Here is a 19,890-nt window from a genome sequence, read left to right on the forward strand (position 1 = left end):
CGAAAGTTTACAGTTATTCTACGCTTTTTTTTTTTTTTGTTATTCGTTACACACGTCCAGTATTTTTCAGAAATGTGTTTTCTTCCACAACGATGAGATTGACGTTCCAGGTGTTTTCCAGGTGTAAACTCTTCTATAAGAAGGAGACGGAGTTCAAGGAGAAAGGAGTCGGAACGCTGCATCTGAAAACGACGTCGGACGGAAAGACACAGCTGTTAGTCCGCGCCGATACCAACCTGGGTATGTTTTTCAAATATTAAACCTTTTCCCTATTAAACCTTATTAAACCTTTCCTTTTTGAACCTTATTAACCCTTTCCTTATTAAACCTTGCCTTATTAAACCTGACCGCATTAAGCCTTATGAAACCTGACCGCATTAAGCCTTATTAAACCTGACCGCATTAAGCCTTATTAAACCTGACCGCATTAAGCCTTATTAAACCTGACCACATTAAGCCTTATTAAACCTGACCACATTAAGCCTTATTAAACCTGACCACATTAAGCCTTATTAAACCTGACCGCATTAAGCCTTATTAAACCTGACCACATTAAGCCTTATTAAACCTGACCACATTAAGCCTTATTAAACCTGACCGCATTAAGCCTTATTAAACCTGACCGCATTAAGCCTTATTAAACCTGACCGCATTAAGCCTTATTAAACCTGACCGCATTAAGCCTTATTAAACCTGACCACATTAAGCCTTATTAAACCTGACCCTTTACCTTATTAAACCTGACCGCATTAAGCCTTATTAAACCTGACCGCATTAAGCCTTATTAAACCTGACCGCATTAAGCCTTATTAAACCTGACCGCATTAAGCCTTATTAAACCTGACCGCATTAAGCCTTATTAAACCTGACCGCATTAAGCCTTATGAAACCTGACCGCATTAAGCCTTATGAAACCTGACCGCATTAAGCCTTATGAAACCTGACCGCATTAAGCCTTATTAAACCTGACCGCATTAAGCCTTATTAAACCTGACCGCATTAAGCCTTATTAAACCTGACCGCATTAAGCCTTATTAAACCTGACCGCATTAAGCCTTATTAAACCTGACCGCATTAAGCCTTATTAAACCTGACCGCATTAAGCCTTATTAAACCTGACCGCATTAAGCCTTATTAAACCTGACCGCATTAAGCCTTATTAAACCTGACCGCATTAAGCCTTATTAAACCTGACCGCATTAAACCTGACCGCATTAAGCCTTATTAAACCTGACCGCATTAAGCCTTATTAAACCTGACCGCATTAAGCCTTATTAAACCTGACCGCATTAAGCCTTATTAAACCTGACCTAGACTGTACTAACTGAGGGAAATATATTAATTTAGTTGGAGGCAAGTCATTTTTTTGTTTTCTCACCTGCCGACGTTTCCAATATATTCATTAATTGTTGCCACCGCTGCAAAAAATGATGTTATTTAAAAAAACAAATGTATATATATTTCGGCCGAGGCGCTTTTTTAAATGTATTGTCATTGGCTCAATGATTGTAAGTCTATGACACCTAGCATGTCCTCGTGCTAATGCTAGTCCCAATGCATTCCCCCGCTAGTAGCAATGCCCCGCTAGCCCTGCCACCACCGCTGAAAACAATCCTAGGGGAAACGCTGCCTGTGGTAAATTACTGCAGGCTCTGTAAAATCCTAGGAGCAGATTTTTGAACTTTCTAAAAATGTACCAACAGGAGAAAGAGGTTTTTTTATTTGTGGTTTTAAAGTGTGATGCCCAATTCACTTTATGCAACTCACAGTTAACAAATCTTTAGTGATAAGTGTTTTTGCCTGCTGGCCCATACTGAGGCTGTGTTGAAGATGACTTTAGGCCTCCTGTTTGGCTGCTGCTGTGGAACTATAGAGCTGTAGCCTACATGAGGAATTTACTGAACTCATCTCCTCCCTCTGGTGGCCATACTGAGGTATTACTGTGGATATCTGTAGTCTCGTCCCTCTAGTGGATATCTGAGGTATTACTGTGGATATCTGAGGTACTACTGTGGATATCTGTAGTCTCGTCCCTCTAGTGGCCATACTGAGGTATTACTGTGGATATCTGAGGTACTACTGTGGATATCTGAGGTACTACTGTGGCTATCTGAGGTACTACTGTGGATATCTGTAGTCTCGTCCCTCTAGTGGCCATACTGAGGTATTACTGTGGATATCTGAGGTATTACTGTGGATATCTGAGGTATTACTGTGGATATGAGGTACTACTGTGGATATGAGGTACTACTGTGGATATCTGAGGTATTACTGTGGCTATCTGAGGTATTACTGTGGCTATCTGAGGTATTACTGTGGCTATCTGAGGTATTACTGTGGCTATCTGAGGTATTACTGTGGCTATCTGAGGTATTACTGTGGCTATCTGAGGTACTACTGTGGCTATCTGAGGTATTACTGTGGATATCTGTAGTCTCGTCCCTCTAGTGGCCATACTGAGGTATTACTGTGGATATCTGAGGTACTACTGTGGATATCTGAGGTACTACTGTGGATATCTGTAGTCTCGTCCCTCTAGTGGCCATACTGAGGTATTACTGTGGATATCTGAGGTATTACTGTGGCTATCTGAGGTATTACTGTGGCTATCTGAGGTACTACTGTGGCTATCTGAGGTACTACTGTGGATATCTGTAGTCTCGTCCCTCTAGTGGCCATACTGAGGTATTACTGTGGATATCTGAGGTATTACTGTGGATATGAGGTATTACTGTGGATATGAGGTATTACTGTGGATATCTGAGGTATTACTGTGGCTATCTGAGGTACTACTGTGGCTGAGGTATTACTGTGGCTATCTGTAGTCTCGTCCCTCTAGTGGCCATACTGAGGTATTACTGTGGATATCTGAGGTACTACTGTGGATATCTGAGGTATTACTGTGGATATCTGTAGTCTCCTCCCTCTGGTGGCCATACTGAGGTACTACTGTGGATATCTGAGGTATTACTGTGGATATCTGAGGTATTACTGTGGATATCTGTAGTCTCGTCCCTCTAGTGGCCATACTGAGGTATTACTGTGGATATCTGAGGTACTACTGTGGATATCTGTAGTCTCGTCCCTCTAGTGGCCATACTGAGGTATTACTGTGGATATCTGAGGTACTACTGTGGATATCTGTAGTCTCGTCCCTCTAGTGGCCATACTGAGGTATTACTGTGGCTATCTGAGGTATTACTGTGGATATCTGAGGTATTACTGTGGATATCTGTAGTCTCGTCCCTCTAGTGGCCATACTGAGGTATTACTGTGGATATCTGAGGTACTACTGTGGATATCTGAGGTACTACTGTGGATATCTGTAGTCTCGTCCCTCTAGTGGCCATACTGAGGTATTACTGTGGATATCTGAGGTACTACTGTGGATATCTGAGGTACTACTGTGGATATCTGTAGTCTCGTCCCTCTAGTGGCCATACTGAGGTATTACTGTGGATATCTGAGGTATTACTGTGGATATCTGAGGTATTACTGTGGATATCTGAGGTATTACTGTGGATATCTGAGGTATTACTGTGGATATCTGAGGTATTACTGTGGATATCTGAGGTATTACTGTGGATATCTGAGGTATTACTGTGGATATGAGGTACTACTGTGGATATCTGAGGTACTACTGTGGATATCTGAGGTACTACTGTGGATATCTGAGGTACTACTGTGGATATCTGCAGTCTCGTCCCTCTAGTGGCCAGACTGAGGTACTACTGTGGCTATCTGAGGTACTACTGTGGCTATCTGAGGTACTACTGTGGCTATCTGAGGTACTACTGTGGCTATCTGAGGTACTACTGTGGCTATCTGAGGTACTACTGTGGATATCTGTAGTCTCGTCCCTTTAGTGGCTATCTGAGGTACTACTGTGGCTATCTGAGGTACTACTGTGGCACTACTGTGGCTATCTGAGGTACTACTGTGGCTATCTGAGGTACTACTGTGGCTATCTGAGGTACTACTGTGGCTATCTGAGGTACTACTGTGGCACTACTGTGGCACTACTGTGGCTATCTGAGGTACTACTGTGGCTATCTGAGGTACTACTGTGGCTATCTGAGGTACTACTGTGGCAATCTGAGGTACTACTGTGGCTATCTGAGGTACTACTGTGGCTATCTGAGGTACTACTGTGGCTATCTGAGGTACTACTGTGGCTATCTGAGGTACTACTGTGGCTATCTGAGGTACTACTGTGGCTATCTGAGGTACTACTGTGGATATCTGCAGTCTCGTCCCTCTTTTTCTCTCTCCTTTTCCAGGTAACATCCTGGTCCAGACCTCATCAATAACAACACTCACTCACTCACTCACTCACTCACTCACTCACTCACTCACTCACTCACTCACTCACTCACTCACTCACTCACTCACTCACTCACTCACTCACTCACTCACTCACTCACTCACTCACTCACTCACTCACTCACTCACTCACTCACTCACTCACTCACACACACACACACACACACACACACACCCTGGTCCAGACCTCATCAATAACCTGTCTGTCTGTAACATCCTGGTCCAGACCTCATCAATAACCTGTCTGTCTGTAACATCCTGGTCCAGACCTCATCAATAACCTGTCTGTCTGTAACATCCTGGTCCAGACCTCATCAATAACCTGTCTGTCTGTAACATCCTGGTCCAGACCTCATCAATAACCTGTCTGTCTGTAACATCCTGGTCCAGACCTCATCAATAACCTGTCTGTCTGTAACATCCTGGTCCAGACCTCATCAATAACCTGTCTGTCTGTAACACCCTGGTCCAGACCTCATCAATAACCTGTCTGTCTGTAACATCCTGGTCCAGACCTCATCAATAACCTGTCTGTCTGTAACATCCTGGTCCAGACCTCATCAATAACCTGTCTGTCTGTAACATCCTGGTCCAGACCTCATCAATAACCTGTCTGTCTGTAACATCCCGGTCCAGACCTCATCAATAACCTGTCTGTCTGTAACATCCTGGTCCAGACCTCATCAATAACCTGTCTGTCTGTAACATCCTGGTCCAGACCTCATCAATAACCTGTCTGTCTGTAACATCCTGGTCCAGACCTCATCAATAACCTGTCTGTAACATCCTGGTCCAGACCTCATCAATAACCTGTCTGTCTGTAACACCCTGGTCCAGACCTCATCAATAACCTGTCTGTCTGTAACACCCTGGTCCAGACCTCATCAATAACCTGTCTGTCTGTAACACCCTGGTCCAGACCTCATCAATAACCTGTCTGTCTGTAACATCCCGGTCCAGACCTCATCAATAACCTGTCTGTCTGTAACATCCTGGTCCAGACCTCATCAATAACCTGTCTGTCTGTAACATCCTGGTCCAGACCTCATCAATAACCTGTCTGTCTGTAACATCCTGGTCCAGACCTCATCAATAACCTGTCTGTCTGTAACATCCCGGTCCAGACCTCATCAATAACCTGTCTGTCTGTAACATCCCGGTCCAGACCTCATCAATAACAACCCCCTCTCTCTCTCTCTCTCTCCTCCAGGTAACATCCTGTTGAACATCATGGTCCAGCCTTCCATACCCTGTTCCAGAATGGGGAAGAACAACGTGATGGTGATTTGTGTTCCTAACCCTGTGGTGGACCACAACAACCCTACCAACCCTGTCGCCATGCTCATCAGGGTCAAAACAGCAGAGGATGCTGACGAACTGCACAACATACTGGAGGAGAAGAAAGCTTAGATAACTAACCCCTGGTCCCTGGAGGGCGATACAGGCTGACCCCACTCCACCCTTCTGCCTATCAACTAACCCCTGGTCCCTGGAGGGGGATACAGGCTGACCCCACTCCACCCTTCTGCCTATCAACTAACCCCTAGGTCCAGTCCTGTACCCCTCCACCCCAGGTCCAGTCCTGTGCCCCTCCACCCCAGGTCCAGTCTTATACCCCTAGCCCCTCCACCCCAGGTCCAGTCCTGTGCCCCTCCGCCCCAGGTCCAGTCCTGTGCCCCAGGTCCAGTCCTGTGCCCTTCCGCCCCAGGTCCAGTCCTGTGCCCCTCCGCCCCAGGTCCAGTCCTGTGCCCCTCCGCCCCAGGTCCAGTCCTGTGCCCCTCCGCCCCAGGTCCAGTCCTGTGCCCCAGGTCCAGTCCTGTGCCCCAGGTCCAGTCCTGTGCCCCAGGTCCAGTCCTGTGCCCCAGGTCCAGTCCTGTGCCCCAGGTCCAGTCCTGTGCCCCTCCGCCCCAGGTCCAGTCCTGTGCCCCTCCGCCCCAGGTCCAGTCTTGTACCCCTAGCCCCTCCGCCCCAGGTCCAGTCTTGTACCCCTAGCCCCTCCGCCCCAGGTCCAGTCTTGTGCCCCTCCGCCCCAGGTCCAGTCTTGTGCCCCTCCGCCCCAGGTCCAGTCTTGTGCCCCTCCGCCCCAGGTCCAGTCTTGTGCCCCTCCGCCCCAGGTCCAGTCTTGTGCCCCTCCGCCCCAGGTCCAGTCTTGTGCCCCTCCGCCCCAGGTCCAGTCTTGTGCCCCTCCGCCCCAGGTCCAGTCTTGTGCCCCTCCGCCCCAGGTCCAGTCTTGTGCCCCTCCGCCCCAGGTCCAGTCTTGTGCCCCTCCGCCCCAGGTCCAGTCTTGTGCCCCTCCGCCCCAGGTCCAGTCTTGTGCCCCTCCGCCCCAGGTCCAGTCTTGTGCCCCTCCGCCCCAGGTCCAGTCTTGTACCCCTAGCCCCTCCGCCCCAGGTCCAGTCTTGTACCCCTAGCCCCTCCGCCCCAGGTCCAGTCCTGTACCCCTAGCCCCTCCACCCCAGGTCCAGTCCTGTGCCCCTCCGCCCCAGGTCCAGTCCTGTGCCCCTCCGCCCCAGGTCCAGTCCTGTACCCCTAGCCCCTCCGCCCCAGGTCCAGTCCTGTACGCCTAGCCCCTCCGCCCCAGGTCCAGTCTTGTACCCCTAGCCCCTCTGCCCCAGGTCCAGTCTTGTGCCCCTCCGCCCCAGGTCCAGTCTTGTGCCCCTCCGCCCCAGGTCCAGTCTTGTGCCCCTCCGCCCCAGGTCCAGTCTTGTGCCCCTCCGCCCCAGGTCCAGTCTTGTGCCCCTCCGCCCCAGGTCCAGTCTTGTGCCCCTAGCCCCTCCGCCCCAGGTCCAGTCTTGTACCCCTAGCCCCTCCGCCCCAGGTCCAGTCTTGTACCCCTAGCCCCTCCGCCCCAGGTCCAGTCCTGTACCCCTAGCCCCTCCACCCCAGGTCCAGTCCTGTGCCCCTACCCCAGGTCCAGTCCTGTACCCCTAGCCCCTCCACCCCAGGTCCAGTCCTGTGCCCCTCCACCCCAGGTCCAGTCCTGTACCCCTAGCCCCTCCACCCCAGGTCCAGTCCTGTGCCCCTCCACCCCAGGTCCAGTCCTGTACCCCTAGCCCCTCCACCCCAGGTCCAGTCCTGTACCCCTAGCCCCTCCGCCCCAGGTCCAGTCCTGTGCCCCTCCGCCCCAGGTCCAGTCTTGTACCCCTAGCCCCTCCGCCCCAGGTCCAGTCTTGTACCCCTAGCCCCTCCGCCCCAGGTCCAGTCTTGTACCCCTAGCCCCTCCGCCCCAGGTCCAGTCTTGTACCCCTAGCCCCTCCGCCCCAGGTCCAGTCTTGTACCCCTAGCCCCTCCGCCCCAGGTCCAGTCCTGTGCCCCTCCACCCCAGGTCCAGTCCTGTACCCCTAGCCCCTCCACCCCAGGTCCAGTCCTGTGCCCCTACCCCAGGTCCAGTCCTGTACCCCTAGCCCCTCCGCCCCAGGTCCAGTCTTGTACCCCTAGCCCCTCCGCCCCAGGTCCAGTCTTGTACCCCTAGCCCCTCCGCCCCAGGTCCAGTCTTGTACCCCTAGCCCCTCCGCCCCAGGTCCAGTCTTGTACCCCTAGCCCCTCCGCCCCTGGTCCAGTCTTGTACCCCTAGCCCCTCCGCCCCAGGTCCAGTCCTGTACGCCTAGCCCCTCCGCCCCAGGTCCAGTCTTGTACCCCTAGCCCCTCTGCCCCAGGTCCAGTCTTGTGCCCCTCCGCCCCAGGTCCAGTCTTGTGCCCCTCCGCCCCAGGTCCAGTCTTGTGCCCCTCCGCCCCAGGTCCAGTCTTGTGCCCCTCCGCCCCAGGTCCAGTCTTGTGCCCCTCCGCCCCAGGTCCAGTCTTGTGCCCCTCCGCCCCAGGTCCAGTCTTGTACCCCTAGCCCCTCCGCCCCAGGTCCAGTCTTGTACCCCTAGCCCCTCCGCCCCAGGTCCAGTCCTGTACCCCTAGCCCCTCCACCCCAGGTCCAGTCCTGTGCCCCTACCCCAGGTCCAGTCCTGTACCCCTAGCCCCTCCACCCCAGGTCCAGTCCTGTGCCCCTCCACCCCAGGTCCAGTCCTGTACCCCTAGCCCCTCCACCCCAGGTCCAGTCCTGTGCCCCTCCACCCCAGGTCCAGTCCTGTACCCCTAGCCCCTCCACCCCAGGTCCAGTCCTGTACCCCTAGCCCCTCCGCCCCAGGTCCAGTCCTGTGCCCCTCCGCCCCAGGTCCAGTCTTGTACCCCTAGCCCCTCCGCCCCAGGTCCAGTCTTGTACCCCTAGCCCCTCCGCCCCAGGTCCAGTCTTGTACCCCTAGCCCCTCCGCCCCAGGTCCAGTCTTGTACCCCTAGCCCCTCCGCCCCAGGTCCAGTCTTGTACCCCTAGCCCCTCCGCCCCAGGTCCAGTCCTGTGCCCCTCCACCCCAGGTCCAGTCCTGTACCCCTAGCCCCTCCACCCCAGGTCCAGTCCTGTGCCCCTACCCCAGGTCCAGTCCTGTACCCCTAGCCCCTCCGCCCCAGGTCCAGTCCTGTACCCCTAGCCCCTCCGCCCCAGGTCCAGTCTTGTACCCCTAGCCCCTCCGCCCCAGGTCCAGTCTTGTACCCCTAGCCCCTCCGCCCCAGGTCCAGTCTTGTACCCCTAGCCCCTCCGCCCCAGGTCCAGTCTTGTACCCCTAGCCCCTCCGCCCCTGGTCCAGTCTTGTACCCCTAGCCCCTCCGCCCCAGGTCCAGTCCTGTACGCCTAGCCCCTCCGCCCCAGGTCCAGTCCTGTACCCCTAGCCCCTCTGCCCCAGGTCCAGTCCTGTACCCCTAGCCCCTCTGCCCCAGGTCCAGTCTTGTGCCCCTCCGCCCCAGGTCCAGTCTTGTGCCCCTCCGCCCCAGGTCCAGTCTTGTGCCCCTCCGCCCCAGGTCCAGTCTTGTGCCCCTCCGCCCCAGGTCCAGTCTTGTACCCCTAGCCCCTCCGCCCCAGGTCCAGTCTTGTACCCCTAGCCCCTCCGCCCCAGGTCCAGTCTTGTACCCCTAGCCCCTCCGCCCCAGGTCCAGTCTTGTACCCCTAGCCCCTCCGCCCCAGGTCCAGTCCTGTACCCCTAGCCCCTCCACCCCAGGTCCAGTCCTGTACCCCTAGCCCCTCCACCCCAGGTCCAGTCCTGTGCCCCTACCCCAGGTCCAGTCCTGTACCCCTCCACCCCAGGTCCAGTCCTGTACCCCTAGCCCCTCCACCCCAGGTCCAGTCCTGTGCCCCTCCACCCCAGGTCCAGTCCTGTACCCCTAGCCCCTCCACCCCAGGTCCAGTCCTGTACCCCTAGCCCCTCCGCCCCAGGTCCAGTCCTGTGCCCCTCCGCCCCAGGTCCAGTCTTGTACCCCTAGCCCCTCCGCCCCAGGTCCAGTCTTGTACCCCTAGCCCCTCCGCCCCAGGTCCAGTCTTGTACCCCTAGCCCCTCCGCCCCAGGTCCAGTCTTGTACCCCTAGCCCCTCCGCCCCAGGTCCAGTCTTGTACCCCTAGCCCCTCCGCCCCAGGTCCAGTCTTGTACCCCTAGCCCCTCCGCCCCAGGTCCAGTCTTGTACCCCTAGCCCCTCCGCCCCAGGTCCAGTCTTGTACCCCTAGCCCCTCCGCCCCAGGTCCAGTCCTGTACGCCTAGCCCCTCCGCCCCAGGTCCAGTCCTGTGCCCCTCCACCCCAGGTCCAGTCCTGTGCCCCTCCACCCCAGGTCCAGTCTTATACCCCTAGCCCCTCCACCCCAGGTCCAGTCTTATACCCCTAGCCCCTCCGCCCAAGGTCCAGTCTTGTGCCCCTCCGCCCAAGGTCCAGTCTTGTACCCCTAGCCCCTCCGCCCAAGGTCCAGTCTTGTACCCCTAGCCCCTCCGCCCAAGGTCCAGTCTTGTACCCCTCCGCCCCAGGTCCAGTCCTGTGCCCCTCCGCCCCAGGTCCGTCCTGTGCCCCTCCGCCCCAGGTCCAGTCCTGTGCCCCTCCGCCCCAGGTCCAGTCCTGTGCCCCTCCGCCCCAGGTCCAGTCCTGTGCCCCTCCGCCCCAGGTCCAGTCCTGTGCCCCTCCGCCCCAGGTCCAGTCCTGTGCCCCTCCGCCCCAGGTCCAGTCCTGTGCCCCTCCGCCCCAGGTCCAGTCCTGTGCCCCTCCGCCCCAGGTCCAGTCCTGTGCCCCTCCGCCCCAGGTCCAGTCCTGTGCCCCTCCGCCCCAGGTCCAGTCCTGTGCCCCTCCGCCCCAGGTCCAGTCCTGTGCCCCTCCGCCCCAGGCCCAGTCCTGTGCCGTGCCCCTCCGCCCCAGGGCAAGTCCTGTGCCGTGCCCATCCGCCCCAGGGCAAGTCCTGTGCCGTGCCCCTCCACCCCACGTCCAGTCCTGTACCCCTAGCTCCTCCGCCCCAGGTCCAGTCCCGTGCCCCTCCGCCCCAGGTCCAGTCCCGTGCCCCTCCGCCCCAGGTCCAGTCCCGTGCCCCTCCGCCCCCTATCTAGTGCACTACTTTAGACCAGGCCCCTATTCCCTACCTAGTGCACTACCTTGACCAGCTAGATGGTCTGAACTAGTGAACTAGAAAGGGAATAGGAGGCCATTTTGTCATGTGATGCCAGAGGGGTCGTCTACAACGAATTTTATCTTCACACACCTGGACTAGACACACCTGGACTAGACACACCTGGACTAGACACACTGACACACCTGGACTAGACACACCTGGACTAGACATGCTGTAACAGAGACACACCTGGACTAGACATACCTGGACTAGACACACCTGGACTAGACATGCTGTAACAGAGACACACCTGGACTAGACACACCAACAGAGACACACCTGGACTAGACACACCGACACACCTGGACTAGACACGTGACCGTTGAAATGAAATGTTTTATTTTTGCATGCGTTGTGTAGCAACACATTTTTAGTTATAAAACATGGTTCATTTGTGATTTTATTTTTTATTACTGTGAAAGTTCAACGGGCTCCACTGTCTCTTGCTCCTAACAGGTCGTGACCCCCATATTCACCTTCCTGTGGGATTCAGTAACATTCCGTCTAGATTGAATACTACTGCTGCTATAGTTTTCATTAAAGATGAGAGGGGAAGCAGGCTGATTTTTTTTTTGAACGGTTAGCGATCCTGTTATGATGTGGTTCTTCTGGTTGTGGACGAGAGAAGACATTTTAAAGTGTGGTAGACCTAGTTATGAAGAGGGTGTGTTTTTCTACCTGCTCTGTCCAGCTCTCTGAGGAACAAACATTTGTTTTTGAAAAGGGGTGTGTTGATCAGGGTTCATTTTTGAAATGGCTCCCTATTCCCTATCTAGTGCTCTACGTAGGGAATAGGGTCCCTCATAGGGGATTTGGTTAAACCTAGGGGTCCTGTCTGTGTTTCTACTGAATGTGTGTTCACAACCTTTTTGCTTTGTAAGACTGTATTTATTGTAAAAGATAAATGGAAAATATGTTGTGCTTGAGTGAGATGAATTATTTTACCTGTCTTGAGTAAATGGACTCCGATTCCCTTCTCCCCCTCGTGGAATTACACTCACTCAACATGGCCGCCGGGTTCACCCATAACTGTCTGAGTAAATGGACTCCAACTCCCTTCTCCCCCTCGTGGAATTACACTCACTCAACATGGCCGCCGGGTTCACCCATAACTGTGTAAATGGACTCACACTCACTCAACATGGCCGCCTTCTCCCCCTCGTGGAATTATACTCACTCAACATGGCCGCCGGGTTCACCCATAACTGTGTAAATGGACTCCGATTCCCTTCTCCCCCCTCGTGGAATTACACTCACTCAACATGGCCGCCGGGTTCACCCATAACTGTGTAAATGGACTCACACTCACTCAACATGGCCGCCGGGTTCACCCATAACTGTGTAAATGGACTCCGATTCCCTTCTCCCCCCTCGTGGAATTACACTCACTCAACATGGCCGCCGGGTTCACCCATAACTGTGTAAATGGACTCACACTCACTCAACATGGCCGCCGGGTTCACCCATAACTGTGTAAATGGACTCCGATTCCCTTCTCCCCCCTCGTGGAATTACACTCACTCAACATGGCCGCCGGGTTCACCCATAACTGTGTAAATGGACTCACACTCACTCAACATGGCCGCCGGGTTCACCCATAACTGTGTAAATGGACTCACACTCACTCAACATGGCCGCCGGGTTCACCCATAACTGTGTCATTGAGTTGAAAAGGGAATGTCTGCTTCAGTAATCGTCTTTCTATGGGAATATATCTCCCTTCTCACAGCCTCTCTGACATTCTAGATGTATCTTTCTAGCGCCGGTCAAAAAGTAGAGCACCATTTTTGGATGCCGGGGAGGAAGGTCCAGTCGGGTCACAGTCTGTTTCCCACAAGGCATCAGCTGGTGTGAAAGGATTCTCCATTCATCTCTGGGTTTGGTTGTTTCTGTCTGAGGTGAGGCGCTGCAGCCGTCGCCTGTCTGATACATTTCTAGTCGTTCTGATTCAAATGGGGAATAAATTCATCAATTCAACGGGTAACACTTGTTTTTCTTGTCACTGGGGGGCTGGTCGGTACCGTCTGGGGGGGGGGGGGGCGGTACTGTCTGGGAGGGGGGGGGGGGGGGTCGGTACCGTCTGGGGGGGGGGGGGGCTGGTTGGTACCGTTTGGTGGGGGGGGGGGAGGTACCGTCTGGTGGGGGGGTGGACGGACCGTCCGTCTGAATATGTACCAGACTTGCTTTAAATGCATGTCATACTTAGAAAAAAAGGTCTGACCTGGTCTATAGTAGTGCACTACGAAGGGAATAGGGCTCTGGTCTATAGTAGTGCACTATATAGGGAATAGGGCTCTGGTCTAAAGTAGTGCACTACGAAGGGAATAGGGCTCTGGTCTATAGTAGTGCACTACGAAGGGAATAGGGCTCTGGTCTATAGTATCACTATATAGGGAATAGGGCTCTGGTCTATAGTAGTGCACTATATAGGGAATAGGGCTCTGGTCTATAGTAGTGCACTATATAGGGAATAGGGCTCTGGTCTATAGTAGTGCACTATATAGGGAATAGGGCTCTGGTCTAAAGTAGTGCACTACTATAGGGAATAGGGCTCTGGTCTATAGTAGTGCACTATATAGGGAATAGGGCTCTGGTCTATAGTAGTGCACTACGAAGGGAATAGGGCTCTGGTCTATAGTAGTGCACTACGAAGGGAATAGGGCTCTGGTCTATAGTATCACTATATAGGGAATAGGGCTCTGGTCTAAAGTAGTGCACTACGAAGGGAATAGGGCTCTGGTCTATAGTATCACTATAAGGGAATAGGGCTCTGGTCTATAGTAGTGCACTATATAGGGAATAGGGCTCTGGTCTATAGTAGTGCACTATATAGGGAATAGGGCTCTGGTCTAAAGTAGTGCACTACGAAGGGAATAGGGCTCTGGTCTATAGTAGTGCACTATATAGGGAATAGGGCTCTGGTCTATAGTAGTGCACTATATAGGGAATAGGGCTCTGGTCTATAGTAGTGCACTATATAGGGAATAGGGCTCTGGTCTATAGTAGTGCACTACGAAGGGAATAGGGCTCTGGTCTATAGTAGTGCACTACGAAGGGAATAGGGCTCTGGTCTATAGTAGTGCACTATATAGGGAATAGGGCTCTGGTCTATAGTAGTGCACTATATAGGGAATAGGGCTCTGGTCTATAGTAGTGTACTATATAGGGAATAGGGCTCTGGTCTATAGTAGTGCACTATATAGGGAATAGGGCTCTGGTCTATAGTAGTGTACTATATAGGGAATAGGGCCCTGGTCTATAGTAGTGCACTATATAGGGAATAGGGCTCTGGTCTATAGTAGTGCACTATATAGGGAATAGGGCCCTGGTCTATAGTAGTGTACTATATAGGGAATAGGGCTCTGGTCTATAGTAGTGTACTATATAGGGAATAGGGCTCTGGTCTATAGTAGTGCACTATATAGGGAATAGGGCTCTGGTCTATAGTAGTGCACTACGAAGGCAATAGGGCTCTGGTCTATAGTAGTGTACTATATAGGGAATAGGGCTCTGGTCTAAGTAGTGCACTATATAGGGAATAGGGCTCTGGTCTATAGTAGTGCACTATATAGGGAATAGGGCTCTGGTCTATAGTAGTGCACTACGAAGGCAATAGGGCTCTGGTCTATAGTAGTGTAGGGCTCTGGTCTATAGTAGTGCACTATATAGGGAATAGGGCTCTGGTCTATAGTAGTGCACTATATAGGGAATAGGGCTCTGGTCTATAGTAGGGCACTACGAAGGGAATAGGGCTCTGGTCTATAGTAGTGCACTATATAGGGAATAGGGCTCTGGTCTATAGTAGTGCACTACGAAGGGAATAGGGCCCTGGTCTATAGTAGTGTACTATATAGGGAATAGGGCCCTGGTCTATAGTAGTGTACTATATAGGGAATAGGGCTCTGGTCTATAGTAGTGTACTATATAGGGAATAGGGCTCTGGTCTATAGTAGTGCACTACGAAGGGAATAGGGTGCCATTTTGTCCAGAATAAGAACACAGTGTTTCTCTGGTGACTGTAAATGGGCCTGAGGGGAATAAAATACTCCCGCTGTATTTTCTGCTGCTGTGTATTTATCAGTACAGGATCATGTACATACAGAAGTACGGTTCTCACATGCACATTGTACTGTCTGTTTTTGATACAAAAACCAAAAGTGGGTTAAGAGGCATTGGGAAATGTGTCGATACCACAGCAGTCGGACAGAGATGGGTTTCTCTAGTGCCAAGAGAAGCATAACAGACTAAATAAAGTTACATAATATAAAATCTGATGGTATGTAAATCCCAAATGGCACCCTATTCCCTACATAGTGCACTACCTTTTTTTTTTTTTTTTACAAATGCACTATGTAGGGAATAGAGAGCCATTTTGTGACGAGACTATTTTGAACAGAGCGGATAATATTCAGCCCTCGTTTCAACGACACAGCAGTTATAATACTGAGACGATGGGGTGGGGGAGACTTCTCTCTACAGTTTTGGGCCAGAGACCCTGCTGGACCTCACTCAGACCCCCCCCCCCTCCTGACAGCTAGTTTCCCCGTCTGTTTCTGGGATAGTCTCAACTCTCCGTCATCGAACAACGAAGAGGTGGGGAATCTTTGACTAACGAAATGAACGTTGGCTAAAAGCTTTTAATGTCACATTTTAAAGGGCGTTTATTATTAAGGCGTGAGGGAACAGAGAGGAGGAGCCCAGTTGAAATACGTTAAGAAAATGTGTCTTTTTATGGTTTCCTTGAGATAATCACAGATCTATGTGATTGGATCGGTGTCAGCCAGCGTTGTCCAATCCTGGCCCCCCTGCGGGATCCTAAAACAGTGCACTTTTTTTGGGGGTGGGGGGGGGGGTTGTTTGTTGTTGCCTTACAACACACGATTCAAATCATCAAAAGACAGATAACCCAAGACTGAGTTGTGAGGCTGACACCTATCCAACTCAAATCTGTGATCACTTCAAGGACGCGTGTGTAAAGTGTTCCGACGGGGCCCAGGGAGAGAACTCAGGAAGGAGCTAATTGGTTACAACACGGTTTCCTCATTCACACGTTGGCCCTGTTTATACCCGGTGGTAACTTGCGTCCCCTGTCGTCACATTTTAGCCATTTAAATATGTATCTCGTATCCGTCAACTGTGTTCACATTGTGACCATGTGGACACATCCACTTCCTGGTCCCATCCCTCTATGCACCAGGTGTAATCTCATCCACATTGTGACCATGTGGACACATCCACTTCCTGGTCCCATGCCTCTATGCACCAGGTGTAATCTCATCCGCATTGTGACCAGATCCACTTCCTGGTCCCATGCCTCTATGCACCAGGTGTAATCTCATTGTGACCAGATCCACTTCCTGGTCCCATGCCTCTATGCACCAGGTGTAATCTCATCCGCATTGTGACCATGTGCCCAGATCCACTTCCTGGTCCCATGCCTCTATGCACCAGGTGTAATCTCATTGTGCACCAGATCCACTTCCTGGTCCCATGCCTCTATGCACCAGGTGTAATCTCATTGTGACCAGATCCACTTCCTGGCTCCCATGCCCATGCACCATGCATGTGTCCGTCATTGGTGCCCTATCCCTTCCTGGTCCCATCCCTCTATGCTACCAGGTGTAATCTCATCCGCATTGTGACCAGATCCACTTCCTGGTCCCATGCCTCTATGCACCAGGTGTAATCTCATTGTGACCAGATCCACTTCCTGGTCCCATGCCTCTATGCACCAGGTGTAATCTCATCCGCATTGTGACCAGATCCACTTCCTGGTCCCATGCCTCTATGCACCAGGTGTAATCTCATCCGCATTGTGACCAGATCCACTTCCTGGTCCCATGCCTCTATGCACCAGGTGTAATCTCATCCGCATTGTGACCAGATCCACTTCCTGGTCCCATGCCTCTATGCACCAGGTGTAATCTCATTGTGACCAGATCCACTTCCTGGTCCCATGCCTCTATGCACCAGGTGTAATCTCATTGTGACCAGATCCACTTCCTGGTCCCATGCCTCTATGCACCAGGTGTAATCTCATTGTGACCAGATCCACTTCCTGGTCCCATGCCTCTATGCACCAGGTGTAATCTCATCCGCATTGTGACCAGATCCACTTCCTGGTCCCATGCCTCTATGCACCAGGTGTAATCTCATCCGCATTGTGACCAGATCCACTTCCTGGTCCCATGCCTCTATGCACCAGGTGTAATCTCATCCGCATTGTGACCAGATCCACTTCCTGGTCCCATCCCTCTATGCACCAGGTGTAATCTCATCCGCATTGTGACCAGATCCACTTCCGATGCCTCTATGCACCAGGTGTAAGCTCGGTAGAGACCCAGATCCCTCCTGGTAGCTTAGCCCAGGTAGTAGACCCAGCCCCCTGTGTTAGCTCGGTAGAGACCCAGCCCCCTGTGTTAGCTCGGTAGAGACCCAGCCCTTCCTGGTCCCAGCCTCTGTGTACCGGTGAGACCCAGCCCCCTGTGTTAGCTCGGTAGAGACCCAGCCCCCTGTGTTAGCTCGGTAGAGACCCAGCCCCCTGTGTTAGCTCGGTAGAGACCCAGCCCCCTGTGTTAGCTCGGTAGAGACCCAGCCCCCTGTGTTAGCTCGGTAGAGACCCAGCCCCCTGTGTTAGCTGTAGCTCGGTAGAGACCCAGCCCCCTGTGTTAGCTCGGTAGAGACCCAGCCCCCTGTGTTAGCTCGGTAGAGACCCAGCCCCCTGTGTTAGCTCGGTAGAGACCCAGCCCCCTGTGTTAGCTCGGTAGAGACCCAGCCCCCTGTGTTAGCTCGGTAGAGACCCAGCCCCCTGTGTTAGCTCGGTAGAGACCCAGCCCCCTGTGTTAGCTCGGTAGAGACCCAGCCCCCTGTGTTAGCTTGGTAGACACCCAGCCCTCTATGTTAGCTTGGTAGAGACCCAGCCCCCTGTGTTAGCTTGGTAGAGACCCAGCCCCCGTGTGCTGGTGCCCCAGCCCCGTTGCGGTAGAGACCCAGCCCCCTGTGTTAGCTTAGTAGAGACCCAGCCCCCTGTGTTAGCTCGGTAGAGACCCAGCCCCCTGTGTTAGCTCGGTAGAGACCCAGCCCCCTGTGTTAGCTCGGTAGAGACCCAGCCCCCTATGTTAGCTCGGTAGAGACCCAGCCCCCTGTGTTAGCTTCCCCCAAATAATATGGTTGTGATAAATGGTTTATTTTGATTGACGATTTTTTGTTGTTGTCATTTTTCACATCTGATGGAAGCCCATTCTCGCCACCAAAATAAAATATCGACACTGTCTTAAAAACAATCTCCTGCAGCCCAGAGTATTTCCCTGATCTGGAAGGCTAAACTACATTCAGAAAGTATTCAGAGTTTCAGACCCCTGGACTTTTTCTACATTTTGTTACGTTTACAGCCTTATTCTAAAATGGATTAAATTGTTTATTTTCCTCATCAATCTACACACAAATGACAAAGCAAAAACAGGTTAAAAATGTTTTGGCAAATAAAAGACAAAACATATCCCATTTATATAAGTATTCAGACCCTTTACTCAGTACTTTAAAGCACCTTTGCCAGTGATTACAGCCTCGAGTCTTCTTGGGTATGACGCTACAAGCTTGACACACCTGTATTTGGGGAGTTTCTCCCATTCTTCTCTGCAGATCCTCTCAAGCTCTGTCAGGTTGGATGGGGAGCGTCGCTGCACAGAAATTTTCAGGTCTCTCCAGAGATGTTCGATTGGGTTCAAGTCCAGGCTCTGGCTGGGCCACTCAAGGACATTCAGAGATTTCTCCCGACGCCACTCCTGCGTTGTCTTGGCTGTGTGCTTAGGGTCGTTGTCCTGTTGGAAGGTGAACCTTCGCCCCAGTCTGAGGTGCTGAGCGATCTGGAGCAGGTTTTCATCAAGGATCTCTCTGTACTTTACTCCATTCATCTTTCCCTCGATCCTGACTAGTCTCCCAGCCCCTGCTGCTGAAAAACATCCCCACAACATGATGCTGCCAGGTTTCCTCCAGACGTGACTCTTGGCATTCAGGCCAAAGAGTTTAATCTTGGTTTCATCAGACCAGAGAATCTCGTTTCTCATGGTCCAAGAGTCCTTTTGGCAAACTCCAAGCGGGCTGTCATGTGCCTTTTACTGAGGAGTGGCTTCCGTCCAGCCACTCTACCATAAAGGCCTGATTGGTGGAGTGCTGCAGAGATGGTTGTCCTTCTGGAAGGTTCTCCCATCTCCACAGAGGAACTCTGGAGCTCTGTCTGAGTGACCATCGGGTTCCTGGTCACCTCCCTGACCAAGGCCCTTCTTCCCCGATCGCTCAGTTTGGCCGGACGGCCAGCTCTAGGAAGAGTCTTGGTGGTTCCAAACTTCTTCCATTTCAGAATGATGGAGGCCACTGTGTTCTTGGAGACCTTCAATGCTGCAGAAATGTTTTGGTACCCTTCCCCAGATCTGTGCCTCGACACAATCCTGTCTCGGAGCTCTACGGACAATCCCTTCGACCTCATGGCTTGGTTTTTGCTCTGACATGCACTGTCAACTGTGGTAGTATAGTATGACATAGTAATAAACCAGGTAAAACTCCAGACCCTAGTAGTATAGTATGACAGTAATAAACCAGGTAAAACTCCAGACCCTAGTAGTATATGACATGGTAATAAAAATGACTTTATGTGGACCATGATGGGACCAGATATTCTCTGATCAGGTCATATGGTTTGAAATAAACACTGTGACAGTAGAATGACCAGGACTGTGACCAGTAGAATGACCAGGACTGTGACAGTAGAATGACCAGGACTGTGACCAGGTCTGTGACAGTAGAATGACCAGGACTGAGACCAGGACTGTGACAGTAGAATGACCAGGACTGTGACAGTAGAATGACCAGGACTGTGACCAGGACAGTGACAGTAGAATGACCAGGACTGTGACCAGGACTGTGACAGTAGAATGACCAGGACTGAGACCAGGACTGTGACTGTAGAATGACCAGGACTGTGACAGTAGAATGACCAGGACTGTGACAGTAGAATGACCAGGACTGTGACCAGGACTGAGACAGTAGAATGACCAGGACTGTGACAGTAGAATGACCAGGACTGAGACAGTAGAATGACCAGGACTGTGACA

The 19,890-nt window shown here is 52.3% G+C and overlaps 1 protein-coding gene across 3 annotated transcripts in view; it reads left to right on the forward strand.

Moving 5' to 3' along the window:
• LOC106594813 (nuclear pore complex protein Nup50) overlaps positions 1-12,764 on the forward strand; it is a 38,095-nt gene extending 25,331 nt beyond the window's left edge. Inside the window, exons 7-11 of one of the 3 annotated variants that reach the window (XR_014381263.1) lie at positions 122-240; positions 5,534-5,808; positions 5,931-5,942; positions 6,030-6,261; positions 6,783-12,764. Coding sequence is in view for 1 of the 3 variants with exons in the window: in XM_082964359.1 (XP_082820485.1) it covers positions 122-240; positions 5,534-5,733 (319 nt within the window). In the remaining 2 variants the exon portion in view is untranslated. The other 2 variants (XR_014381262.1, XM_082964359.1) reach the window with 2 other exon arrangements.
• The last annotated feature ends 7,126 nt before the right edge of the window (positions 12,765-19,890 follow it).

Source organism: Salmo salar, chromosome 17, assembly GCF_965601325.2.
Source record: "Salmo salar chromosome 17, fSalSal1, whole genome shotgun sequence".
Classification (NCBI taxonomy): domain Eukaryota; kingdom Metazoa; phylum Chordata; class Actinopteri; order Salmoniformes; family Salmonidae; genus Salmo; species Salmo salar.